We start from the raw sequence: 13181 nt of genomic DNA on the forward strand, positions 1-13181 counted from the left end.
GCACACTCATAATAACAAGGGTTGTGTTATTTGCACACCAAATTCTATAAACCACTTTTGCAGTTTTCTTATTTAAAAGTTGGAATGTGTTGTTTCTCTTGTTTTATTGTCGGCAAAGGAAGTGATGGACAATGGTATATTGATTATTGACAATAATGTGCAAATATCACAGTTAAAATCAATAATAAACATGATATTCTTTAGTACTTGTTAAACTTCAATAATATATTGATTTAAACTAAATTTAACATAATCTAACTTATTTTCTATCATTTTATCAAAATATTGAGATAATATTAGTAGGGTGAATTACTGTATATTCATATATTATATGCAAAATTACTCTTAGCTAATTTTTTTATCTGCAAGAATCAAATATAAGTATCAAAAGATTTATAACATTTACACACTTTGCTCAATTAAGTAACCAACCGAGTTAGAGACCCCTTGGTTTAACTAATGTAGATCTTCCTCTAGTTACATAAACCTTTTTTCTATTACTACATTTAATTTCCCAGAGTTTTCTCTAGTTTGGATTTAGGTTTCTATATTTTCACTTATTTGGCTTTTGGTCCGTAAGAATGAGTGTTGGCTCCTATATTTGGGTTTTGGTCTTGTTATGGTTTTGATTTATCTAAAAGTAAATGGTCCATATTGATAAAAGATTGGTCCTTGACTTCTTATAGTTAAATTTATAGAAGTGCTGGTCCCTCAGGGACCAAGATTTATAAGGGTGTGAAAAGTTTGGGGTCTATGCCTCTATGACAAAAAATAATAAATAATAGAGACCAAAATCTGAATCAAGAAAATCGTTAAGACTAAAAGTTATCTTAAAAGTGTCTGTTTGGTCATTTGCATGTATAAACTTAAGAATATAATTTAGACTATGACATTCATATATCATGTATATGAGGGCATGTCAGATACAATACATGTTTTTGATCTTTACAGAATCTGTAATTTCAGAAACATTGCAAAATAACAATTTTAATATGGTCAGGTACAAATCAGAGAACTGGTCAGGCTTAATTAAATCATTTATGACTAACTATGCCCAGAAACCACTCCCACCATTCCCTACTGCAAATTGTGTGCCAATAATCTTTCCTGAATATAGTTATACTAGTCAGCAATCTCACCTTATGTCATTAGCAACAACATGAAGAAACTACCAAAAAAATGTTTCAATCATTTATCATTGCAAATTCTGGATTCAAGAACTAAAATACCAAGATTTTTGTTAGAAGTACTAGCCTTGAATGTAGTTTTGCTCCCAAAAGCAAACTTAGGCTTTCTGTGTTCCGCAGGCCTTAGTATCTGAAAAGAGCACATGAGTGTCTCATCAACACTCATCATTGCTCCAGCATTGTCAAATTCTCCACAGTAGTTAGGTGCAGAAAAGATAGTCACAAGTTGTCTATTGGCAAAAAACTCATATCCATCTTCAACAACCTACAAAAGAAAACACACAAGAAGTTTATGCTATACTTGAACTCTTTCTACAATTGCATACTCAAACTTCACAAAAAAAAAATGCATATGAAACCTGGTGTGCTCTACAAATCAAGTCTAGATCATGCTTTCCAAGAAATTCTGTGACCCTGCTAGCACCAAAAGTATATGAAACTCCACGGTCGTTCTCTCCCCAACCTTCAATGTCTTTACTAGGATCAGACCACAAGAGATCACATAGTAGACCACTCTCAGGTACTTCTGTTGGACGCGGCAAACTACTAATCTGACTTAGATTGTGCAATTCAGGAGAGAGTCCACCATGCATACAGAAAATCTTTTCCTCAATGATAGCTGCCACAGGCATGCAGTTGAAGCAATCTGCGAATATTTTCCACAGCCTGACATTGAATCTTCGTTTGCATTCGTCATAGAAGCCGTATACGCGGTTTACAGAAGCACATTCATGGTTGCCTCTAAGAAGGAAGAAGTTCTCAGGGTATTTTATCTTGTAGGCCAAAAGAAGACACATAGTTTCAAGGCTTTGCTTTCCACGATCGACATAATCGCCTAAGAATAAGTAGTTGGAGCGAGGAGGAAATCCACCATGCTCAAATAGTCTCAGAAGGTCAGAATATTGACCATGGATGTCTCCTGGTAACATAGTGATATGAAACAATAATATTAGTTCCTACCTTGTATTAATAAAGATTTTTTTTTGACTGAAGAAAATCATGTGCCATTTTGCCATAATCCTAAGAAAAATTACCATTTGAAGATGGACTTCATAGCCACTAGTCTCTTAGTGAGAAGATTGGCATAAAACTGTAACATATGAAATGAAAATAAACAAAGTTTAAGCAGTACCTACTAGCCAACGAAGGAATTCAGGTAACCATAGTTATTAATTCTGGAAACAGAGTAAATAAAACTGGCATTTCATGGCATTGCCCTTGGAGCAACTTTGATGCATTTAACAATGAAAATGGGTGATGAACACGGTGTGTTTGGTCATCTTCAGTTAAAATTGCACAAAAACATGTAGTTCAAGAACTCATTGACTAAATACCCTTCAGCTTAAATACATTGAATACATTGTATATTGTAAAAATATACCAACAAACAGAGCTTCTCAATCAGATACTTAAATTGTGAAGGCGCAAATTTCTTGTCTTATTATTTATAAGTGAAATTCTGCAATACATTTGCCTAGAAAGTAGAAGAGGCAGTTTCATTCCCTAAACAGATATCATTTAATTAGTATACTTCATTTTGGGCCTTCACATATTCACCTCTTCATGACATCTATTTTCTTGAATTTTGCTTAATTAAATTCATAGTGAAGATAATTTTGGTGCAGGGTAGTTGGTATAGGTATAAAGTTTCGAGAATATATCAAAAGTTGAACTGAGAATAATTTTGTGAAGCAATCAAGAAATCTAAAGTGGATGATTCAAAACTTGTACAACAAACAAGAAGCAGAAGTGACAACTTAACATTCCCAAAAAGTAAAATATAAGTTGTATAACTAAGCCCCAGAAATTTTAGAGGTTATCTCAGAAACTAAATTTTCTAACTGTTTCGGTTTCCTAGAGTATTCTGACTATTCTTCCACTCAACAGGTAAGAGATTTTAATCCCTAACTACTGTTAGGTGCTAAAGTGAAAACCCTTCTTAACCATATTCTTTTTCTTACTTGTTAATCTCGAGATAAAATCCAGGACCAGATGTTTAAGAGACATGAATTGCTTCCGTTCTTCAATTTAGATCAACACATCTTCTAAATATTCTAATAAAGACCCGATACTCTCATACTCTACAATCAGTAGCACTCTAATATCCAACAATTATGTTTACTTCCATTTGCTGATAAATTAAAGCAACCATGGACAATATTTTGTTCAGTTCAATTATTTGAGCATAAAAAATTGACATGTATATAAATTATTTTTAGGTTAAATTAATATGTAGTTCTTCATATTTTTATAAAATTTCATTCTTTCCCTGATTTTTTTTCTTTTAATTGGGTATTTGAACTTTTTTTTCCGATTGGATCCTCATGTCTAATTGTCCTAGTTAAAAATTAACTACAAACACGTACATACAATGAACTTAATCAGTTGTGAGAGTTTCAACTTTCTCCATGACCAAACAATTAGGCTTGTGATAGACTATTTGAATTGAATTAACATGCTGAGGTTGAGACTTTGTAGAAATCTTTCACAATTAATTCAGCTGTGTTTATAATATACTTCAAAAGTACTAATCTACTATTTGTACCTCTAATAAAGTGTTTGTGATTAATTTTTCATAAGGAAGATTTGAAATGAGGACTGAAATGAAAACAAAATAAAAGTTTAGAAACCTAATTAAAAGAAGAAAAAATAGGTTTAGAAACCTAATTGAAAATTTTGTATAAAAATGAAGACATGCAAAATAATTAATCGTTCTTTATCTCTTACTTTTTTATCTTTATTTAATACACATACATAAAATAGAATAGTATTTTTTATTTTGGACACCTATAAACACCCATTAACATTTATTATTTCTTTCAATCTATTTTTTTGTCACATCGTATATGCAAGACATAAGCCTAGTAGGATCAGTCTAGTATTGGAGATTTAAATAATATACATGAAGTCATGTATAGATTCTAATATCAGCATATTATATATAAAGCATAGTGATATACTAAAATTGACTAAGAAACTAATAAGTGACTAAAAAACATAAAGAAAAATAAAACGGGGTTGGCAAATAGATACCGCATATCTTAATTGGGGCCTCAAGTTCCAATAGATTGGGCTGCTTCAAAAAGATATCTCTGGAAACCGCACAAAGTTGCCTGATTTCTGCCTCTGAAAGCTGAACCTGTTTCCCAGGTCTCCCTCTGACTTGAAGCAGCCTATTGATGATACCATCAAGAACCCCACGTTCCATTCCTTTGGCTACTCAAAGATAAGAAATTTAAGCAAAGAACAAGATCAAAGCAAGAGGAGAAAAAAATGCTTAGAAGAATAAAGACCAAGAAGTTTATGTTGTTGAGTCTTATATAAGTAGCATATCATATCTTAAAAACTACGGACATAACTTCAACTCAAACAAGGGAATCGATGCTTTGGTTTTTGATATATATAATCTTTTGAGGGTCACTTTTGGTTCTGTTAATGCTGGAGGTTCTTGGAAACGAGTGGTGGCAGTTGAATTGGGAAGGACAAGAATATATTCGGTCGGAGGAAAGAGTAGACTTTAAAGTTTAAACAAAACTATAACACATATAAAGACTCATTATGGAGAGAAGGAAAGAATGAAGAATAAGTTGAGGGAATTAATAGCGAATGAAGAGCAAAGTGAAGTGTGGTTTAGTGGTGTTAGTGATTACTGCATAATATTTAAGTATTCTTTCTCATATACTCTTTATTATTTGTTTTTATTTTTTTAAGAACTATAAAATTATGAGTATAGTTCATGAGGTTAGACCCACAAAGTTATGTAATTTTTCATAAATTAATTCCAATCAATTTCTTTTTTGACTGGATTAATTTCAATTATTTTTATTAGTATTTCTTTTATTTCTTAATTTGTAGTAAGTGTGAATTTACAGTATCATCAAGCACCTAGATCAATTGTGTTAAATAGTTTTATCTCCTCTTGATCCTAGTTATCCAATTCAAATAGAATTTCCCTTAAAAGATATATCTGATTTAGAAAAAAAATGATGAGGAACATGAAATTCAAAGAACTCCTTGGATTGCACTTGCCACACTATGGGGCCAAGCAAATCTCTCAAAATAGTAAATTCTAATCACAAATGAACGCGTCAAAGAATTTTCTTTGGTGGCTGTGATTAATTGATGTATTTCTTTAATTTCTTTTCATAAAACGGGTTAGTTAGAAATTGAAAACCTAGTTAATAACTGAAAGTTGGTAATGACAAACTGAAAAATTATATTATTATATTATAAGTGTTCGGTAAAATTAATTGTTGGAATAACAAAAAAGTGTAAAATGATATAAGAGTAATAAAATTGTGATTTATTTAAGGAAAAAATATGTTTTTAGTTCACATACTTTCATTAAATATTGTTTTTAGTTCTTAAACTTTCATATCCTCAGATGTATGTTTTTTATTTTCTAAAAAAATTAAAATTATGTGAAAATTTGACTATTTTTATTTTAAAAGAAGTTATCAAATCTCTCCCCCAAACACATCATACCCTAACTTTTAATGGTTTCATCTCTATTTTGGTTTCCACTTTCATTCGTCCATAGTTTGTGTTGTAAATATGTTCATGTGTCTTGTTTTGATTTTGTTTGTTTATTGATTGTAGTTTTCGAATAAGGATGAGAGTCCCTCTTTGTATTTCGTATAGAGTCGAGCGCACGAAGAAAGCAATCGAGCAAGAGTGAAGTTTCTTTCTATTTTGATTCTCTTCAAAAATAAAACATTTAGTTTCTATAAAAATTTTAATTCAAAATACCTCCTGGAATAATAAATTATCACATTTATAAAAAAAATTACCAACATATAATCTATGTGCCACGTAATAAACAACGTCAACATCATATGCAAGGGAGGACTAAAAATACATTTTTAATAATGTACATAGACTAAATTGAATGATATGAAACTTCGGAAACTAAACATATACTTTTTCCTTTATTTAAAAAGGTAATCATGAAAATTGATAAATGTATTAAGAATAAAAGAAAAGAAAATATAAAAAGTTAGAAGTTAAAAATTAATATTTTAAAAAATATTACTTCAATTAGTATTTAAAAAAGCGTTAGAAATTACTAAAAAACTACTAAAAAATTTTGTTTACCAAATATTTAAATAAACTTTTCAACTAATAAAAAAAGTTAGAAACTAACTGAAATATTTCAAACATACTCAATGTACATGAGATTAAGAATTGAAATGGTTAATAAGAGAGTCTAATTTAGTTAGTTGAGTAAAATTATTCCAACCACAAAAGTTCCTACCTTAAAAAAGAGAGTTGACATGGGTTAGGATGTCCACTTAATTTTTAACTTCATCACATTTTATTTTGCTAGTATGTTATGTTTTTTTTAACTCTATGGTTCATTAGAGGAAATTTTTTTTGATTAATTTAAAGTTCGACTAAAGGGTAAAACTCGGATAGTACTTGAATGATTCAATATTAACTTCACTGCATTAACCATTTGTGTTCAATAACTTAGTTTATTGGGTAGTTGGGTATTTAATAAAACATGGGAATGTTATTTATGAGTATTTGATAAAAATATGTTCGGTTAATTATAAATTCAGTTGAAAAAAATTTTATATTCCTAGGAATAATTAAGACATATGTTTGATTAAATTATTTTTTCCTAGAAATATATATTATAATTACTAAAATATCCTTATTATGTTATAAAAAAATGTTATATATCTCATATTTCCATAACAAAACCTCTCTCATTACTCCTTTACTAATCATTTATGACCCAAAATATAGATATACCTATCTACACCACATACATGTAAGAAACAATTGACCATGAACAAAAAATTATTGTAAGTCAAATTCATGAGATTGGTGATAAATAAAAATTGACACGTGAATGCAAATTTTGATAATGAAAAAAATTAACAAACATAAATGAATGGATCATTGAGAGGGAGTGTGATAATGAGTAAGAGGAGGGTATATGTATATTTTTACTCAAAGAGAATTTTTTTCAAATAAAAATAAATATTTTTTACCCCTCCACTAGGATTAAATATTAATTCAAGGTAAAATTATTATTTACTTAAGTAAAAAAAATATACATGAAATTAATTATTTTATTCTTCATAATAAAAATGAAATTTTTTTTTCTCTTTTGTCGCAAGACTAAAAAATCTAGCCATAAAAGAAATGCTCACTAATAAATTAAATAACAAAATTACTACCCTCAATATCCCACGCCAAAGACAATTTGAGGAATGGGTCAAACTTTCATCAAACTGATCATTGATTTCAATTGGGATTAACCTTATCCTTCATTTCATTAGATGAGTAAAAGTCAAACAATAAAATCTAGATCTTAACCTTGATTGTAATGTTCCACCAACATTGCATTAAAAATGACACGTTTCATTAGAAGATAGGTTGAACAACGCTATAAAGTGGGCATGATATTGCTCTTGTATTTGCACCATCACTAGAACATATAGAAAAACCAAGTAATACTAGCCAAAATATGTCTCCCAAATACATGTCCCTTTTCCTCCTAGTAATACTAGGGATGGCTTTTCTGGCCACTACTTCCCTTGCTGATCGTCGTTTTCTTTCGGTGGAAGATGGTCATGATCACCATCACCACCACCCACCAAAAAAACACTGGCCTCCAACCACACAAAATGAACCTTCAAACGTAGAAAACAAGGAGAACACTGAGGTGGAGGATGGTCATGATCATCACCATCACTACCCACCTAAAAAACACTGGCCTCCTACCACACAAAATGAACCTTCGAAAGTAGAAAACAAGGATGGTCACTATAAGCCTCCCCACAAGAAGCATCCTCCTTCGGGAAATTAATTAATCTAGTGAAGCTGCTACGTACTACCATGCATGCACTCTTGTGAAAATATATTAGAGTATATGGTTTAATCAATTAGAGTCCAATCTCTTGGCTCTTGAAATAAAGGCATGCATTAATCCGATGTTATTTTCTTGTATTAGTGTGGTTGTTTTTGCTTTGGTCACTTTGGCTTTGTATTTGGTTGAAATAAAGATGCACATGCTACATGTATGCAATCATATATGTTATCATTTCCTTAATTTTCTTTGCAGCTTTGTCAACTAGGGTGACAAACTATTATTTATGAAATGAATTATTACGTATTTCCATCATCGTTGATCTTGAGTATGTACATTAGTGCGTGTGTGCAATGTTTAATTTATGAAACTAAAAATATGCATGCGTTATATATATTCAATCTCTGGATGTTGCTTCACTTTAGGACACTTTGGCAACACAAATTTTAAAAAGCATTTAAGCCGAGCTATTTAAGAGTGCTCATCCAAAGGATCAACCATCAACTCAGAATATACTTAAGTATCAGAAAAAAAAAATACAAAATAAAACGGCATTTGAAAACACACACATCAACCGTTTAGAATGTAATTAAATGCATGGGAAAAGACTGCATGAAGTAGATGAATTAATTATTCCATTTTTTTCTTTTCACAGAACTATTACATTCTCAACATCATATGATTTTGGTCAATCTTCACATAACTAATGAATATGTTTAATAAAATATTTTAATTAATTTTTAATTTTTTTATTAGATGAAAATCTTGTTTCACAGCTTGGTAAACAAGTATATGTTAATGATTTTTAACATTTTTGAAACACTACTTAAAATAATATTTATTAAAATGCTAACTTTTACCTTTTATGTATTTATATTCATTCACTTTTTGTCCTCACACATTTATTAGATTTTTTTTAATCTTTTCTATTTAAGGTAAAAAAATTACCTTTTTTTACATAGGATAGGATTTTCTCCTTTTTACTTTTTCATTATATATGATATTGACTGTGATATATAATAAGTTAATGTAGTTTTTTTATATTTTATAAATAAAAAGTGTTTAAAATTAATTTAATGAAAAATTATAAATACTACAAAATATATTTTTATCAAGAAAATTAAATTAAAATTTGTATAAAAACATTACATAAATATGTTCATTATATAATTTTACATGTTCATTACTTCAATATATAATTTTACTAAATATTTATGATTCAATAAGATAATTTTATAACTTTCACTTACCAAATAGCTTATAGCTAATTTTTTAGTTAATTTTACTAAATATAATCATAATTTTTAATTTGAGATAATAAAATTAATAATATATCAGATGAATATTGATCAGATCACATAATTCCAAACTATTTACTAATTTTACACTAACTAAATCTTGATTTGTTACAAGAAGAGGGACTTAATTAATTTCAGTCTAAGGAATGCTTAGCATAATAAATATTTCAAAACATTTATGGTTATTGGTTAACATTTATTGAAAAATATGAAATTATCATGAATGATACTAATTAAATAAGTAATTAAGACTTACTAATTTTTATGATTTTCAACAAATTTTAATCAATAGAAAATAGTGCAGTTCATTAAAAAAATGTATTGCTAACATTTTCATTTCAATCCAAAAAGCTTGTTAGGGAAGCGGAGAACTTAAAGCATAGGAGAGGAAACAGTTGATAATGAATTGGCTAAGATTGTCCATTCCTTAATTCTCATTCAAAGTAATACGAGCTTTATGACCTAATTTATATTAACTCACAGGCATAGTGAAATCTATTTATTAAATAATTTAGTCAAATTTTTCCTAAAAGAGTAAATATGTTAGGTTATAAGTTATTCAAGAAGTTATTTTGATCTAATATATAGATTGGTTTATAATAATAATAATAAGAAGAAGAATGGATTAAATTTTTTATAATGAGATTTGTGAATACTGTGAGAAATAAAATTAGTGAAGAAAAAACCATTTACATCACTAAATTCAGTCACTAACTAATTAAATTTGTTTTCTTCTATATATTTAAAAATTTAAATTCGTTAACTTACATGTAAGTTTAAATTAATTATCTTATGTACAAGAGTAAGTTTTGTTGATTTATTTACAAATTCTTTTAAATTAAAAAAAAAGGCTAATACTAAATTTTGCGGAGGCTAAACAAAACCAAAGCCTTACGAAAGGACTTAAATGAAGTAGCTAAACCACCCTAAGACCTTACATTTGAGAAATGGATTAAGCTTAACTTTACAAAGTGCTTTCATAGTTCGTTATGTATATCGATGTATTTAATTACAATCTTAAATGTTGATATTTTAATCAATGGTTATGACTTATGATCGACCACTTTGTTTAAACTTTAAAAAAAAAAAATTAAAAAAATGATTTTTAAGTAGATAAAATTTGCTTCTTAATTTTTTTTATAAAAAAAATACAATTTAGACAAACATACTAGAAAAGTAAAAAATTACTTATTTTATTCAAAAATGTTTTTTTTTTACCAAAAAAAGCTTTGTCGTTGTGCCAGCTTCCTTCACTTTAGAACAATCAAAACTAAGCCTAACATACGCCAAGCCTATTCTCTTTTCAAATTACCTTGTAATAAAGTAACTAATACTTAAAGAGACACAATACATATAAGCTACCTAGCTATTACTTCTAGTAATAAACTAAACCTTGTATACTCTCCTATTTTATTTCCAAACTTATGTACAAATTAAAGGGCTTGTCTGTCAGTGAGAGTAAGTAGAGAAATTGAGGTTAGCGTGCCTTCTAGACCGTAAGCTTTAACCAATATCACAAATTAACTCTTGCACTGAATAGTTTTGAAATTTCTTGAAAACGACTTTGAGAATGAGCTTGTGCTGCAAAGTTTAATTAATTTGACTTTCTAATATTGGCAGTTGCATAGTTTGAATGTACAAGTTATCATTTTATATCTGCATATAGCTGTTGTTGAAAAATATCCACGGCTGATAATCAATTGTTCTAAAATATACTACTGCAAATATAACTTAAATATTTCAACGTCTTTGTTTATAAGGCAATGACACTTTAGTAAATATAACTCAAATATTTCAACGACGTTTTTGTTAAAAACGACGTCGAATTCGCTTTACAAAAAGGGGTAAATAGGTACGTCGTTGTAAAATTATAAAATTGATGTTTCCAATGGTTATAAAAACGACGTCGAATTCGCTTTATTTTATAACTTGTATTATATAATACTTTTTTATTATAAAATTAAGATAAATAGGGATAGTCTTGTAAATTTTCTTAATCATTACGTCCATGATCAATAACAAACAAAGGGGTCACTTGTTAAATATTAACACTTTCATATACTTGGATCTAACAAGCTTCACTCCTTTCAACAAAAAAAAAATGCAGCTTCGCACTCCAAAATTAAATGTATTTGCTATTTTAAATATTTTTTAAGTATTAATCGACACAATATGTAGGGGCACTTATTGAAGAGAAAATTATAAGGAAACTGATACTAATTTATCAAACAAAACATTTTAGAGATATACACCTGACCAAGACTTTGTATAGCTACTCCTGTCATTTATGTTGAGGCGAGAATAAGTGAGATGCCAAAGACACTTACACACACTAGTAGATTGAAACTCTAATTTGTGATTATTAACTATTAACTATTAACTATATGGTCGGAGTAAAGGAAGTATGCACTACTAAAGTTTTTGAAAGTTTTGCATATATTGGTATAGTTTGATAAAGAGCATGATGCATGAGAGGTGAGGTTAACTAGACATGCAGGGAAGTTAATTTGTTAATTGGTTAAGTGAACTGTCTGAGTGGAAGCTGTATGGTCCTAACAAGTGTGGGGGAGGGAGGTCTGTGCCTGTGAAGCTAATTCTATTTATACATTTGCCTATGTTTTCTTTCAATTGATCTTTTTTTTATAACCATAAGGTATCTTTAATTTTGTATTTAACACCCAACTAATATCTCTCTTATTAAATCAGTCCATTTTTAAGTAAAGTAATACTTCTAATTTTAACTCTACAGCCAAATTGATTTGATGCGAAATGTTTGGACAAGCAATTAAGTCTATTTTTTGAGAATTAATTGTTCCACGAGAATTTTGGATAAGGGGTGAAACTCCCATCCCCAATCAATTTGAATATACTATACTTTGGTATAATTGGATTATGTTTCTATGAGTTTTAAGTAAAGTTATCAGATTTGTACTTGAGAAAATAGATCCAGTATATATATTGTGTGTGCATCTACAAAGTACAAAGGAAATTAAAAACACCTTGTATAAAAATCAATATAAAGTCATAGTGTGTGTTGGAATGTAAGTGCATCTGAACATAGTTTGTGTTGAGAATTTCTTATATTAAAAGTCTTTTTGACGGTGGATCTAAGAAACGTGTTTATGAGTAGAGTGACAGTACAAATATTTAGAATATGTGAGTTCTAATGATTACCATAAAATATTTATGAATGATAATGATTTTCACCTGAGGAAAATACTATCATGCTAATGAGACTCATATTTGAGAGAAATATTATTAGCTTGACAAAAGATATGCAGGTCCCATAGATCTTAAGACATCAAAACTTCCAAAAACATTTTTCCTCTAGAAAACCTATAAGGCTCTGGACTTCGATCCCATGGATCCATAACATCCTATTGGTCAGTCCTTACTTCGGTGAAGTTGCTACAAAACACAAGAAAATAAATCAAGATTAAACATAAAAGACATTAACTACTAAATCCTAGTTTTTTTTAGAAGTAGTAAATCCTAGTTAAACCTTGCTTTTTATTCAAACTTTACTCAAATAATGGGCATAAATAAAATTTAAAAGCACAAGACATATGATTAATTAGTCCAAAATAACAAGAAAACATAGGAATTTATGGCGATTATCACTGACCAATGACTGGACTTCAGCATAGTTTGTTAGTGATGCTTGCTTTTCTTTTGAGCAACTTATGCATGGTGCAATACAAGAAATTCTCACTCATTTTCGTGAATAAATTAATAAGAGTTTTCATTTAAAATTGAATTTCTTCAAAGATTAATTGGACTTTGGAGCCCGAGTTGCAATTTTGCCATTTAAGCCTAACTTCGACAATCATTTAGCACAAAAGGCTAGCCGAATAAGCCATGGGCTAATCTATTTTC

The 13181-nt window shown here is 29.1% G+C and overlaps 2 protein-coding genes across 2 annotated transcripts in view; one reads left to right on the forward strand and one right to left on the reverse strand.

Annotated features, from left to right (window-relative positions):
* The window catches only part of LOC100813763 (serine/threonine-protein phosphatase PP1-like), a gene marked incomplete in the record, with an annotated part of 5353 nt that extends 892 nt beyond the window's left edge, over positions 1 to 4461 (reverse strand). The window contains 3 exon segments of the mRNA NM_001255736.1: positions 1252 to 1452; positions 1547 to 2106; positions 4221 to 4461. Coding sequence (NP_001242665.1) covers positions 1252 to 1452; positions 1547 to 2106; positions 4221 to 4395 — 936 coding nt within the window.
* A 3156-nt stretch (positions 4462 to 7617) lies between these two features.
* Positions 7618 to 8321, forward strand: LOC100500507 (uncharacterized). The gene has a single exon (NM_001248430.3). The coding sequence runs from the start codon at positions 7666 to 7668 to the stop codon at positions 8005 to 8007; it is 342 nt and encodes a 113-aa protein (NP_001235359.1). The 5' UTR covers positions 7618 to 7665; the 3' UTR covers positions 8008 to 8321.
* The last annotated feature ends 4860 nt before the right edge of the window (positions 8322 to 13181 follow it).

This window comes from Glycine max, chromosome 10 (genome assembly GCF_000004515.6).
Source record: "Glycine max cultivar Williams 82 chromosome 10, Glycine_max_v4.0, whole genome shotgun sequence".
NCBI lineage: Eukaryota > Viridiplantae > Streptophyta > Magnoliopsida > Fabales > Fabaceae > Glycine > Glycine max.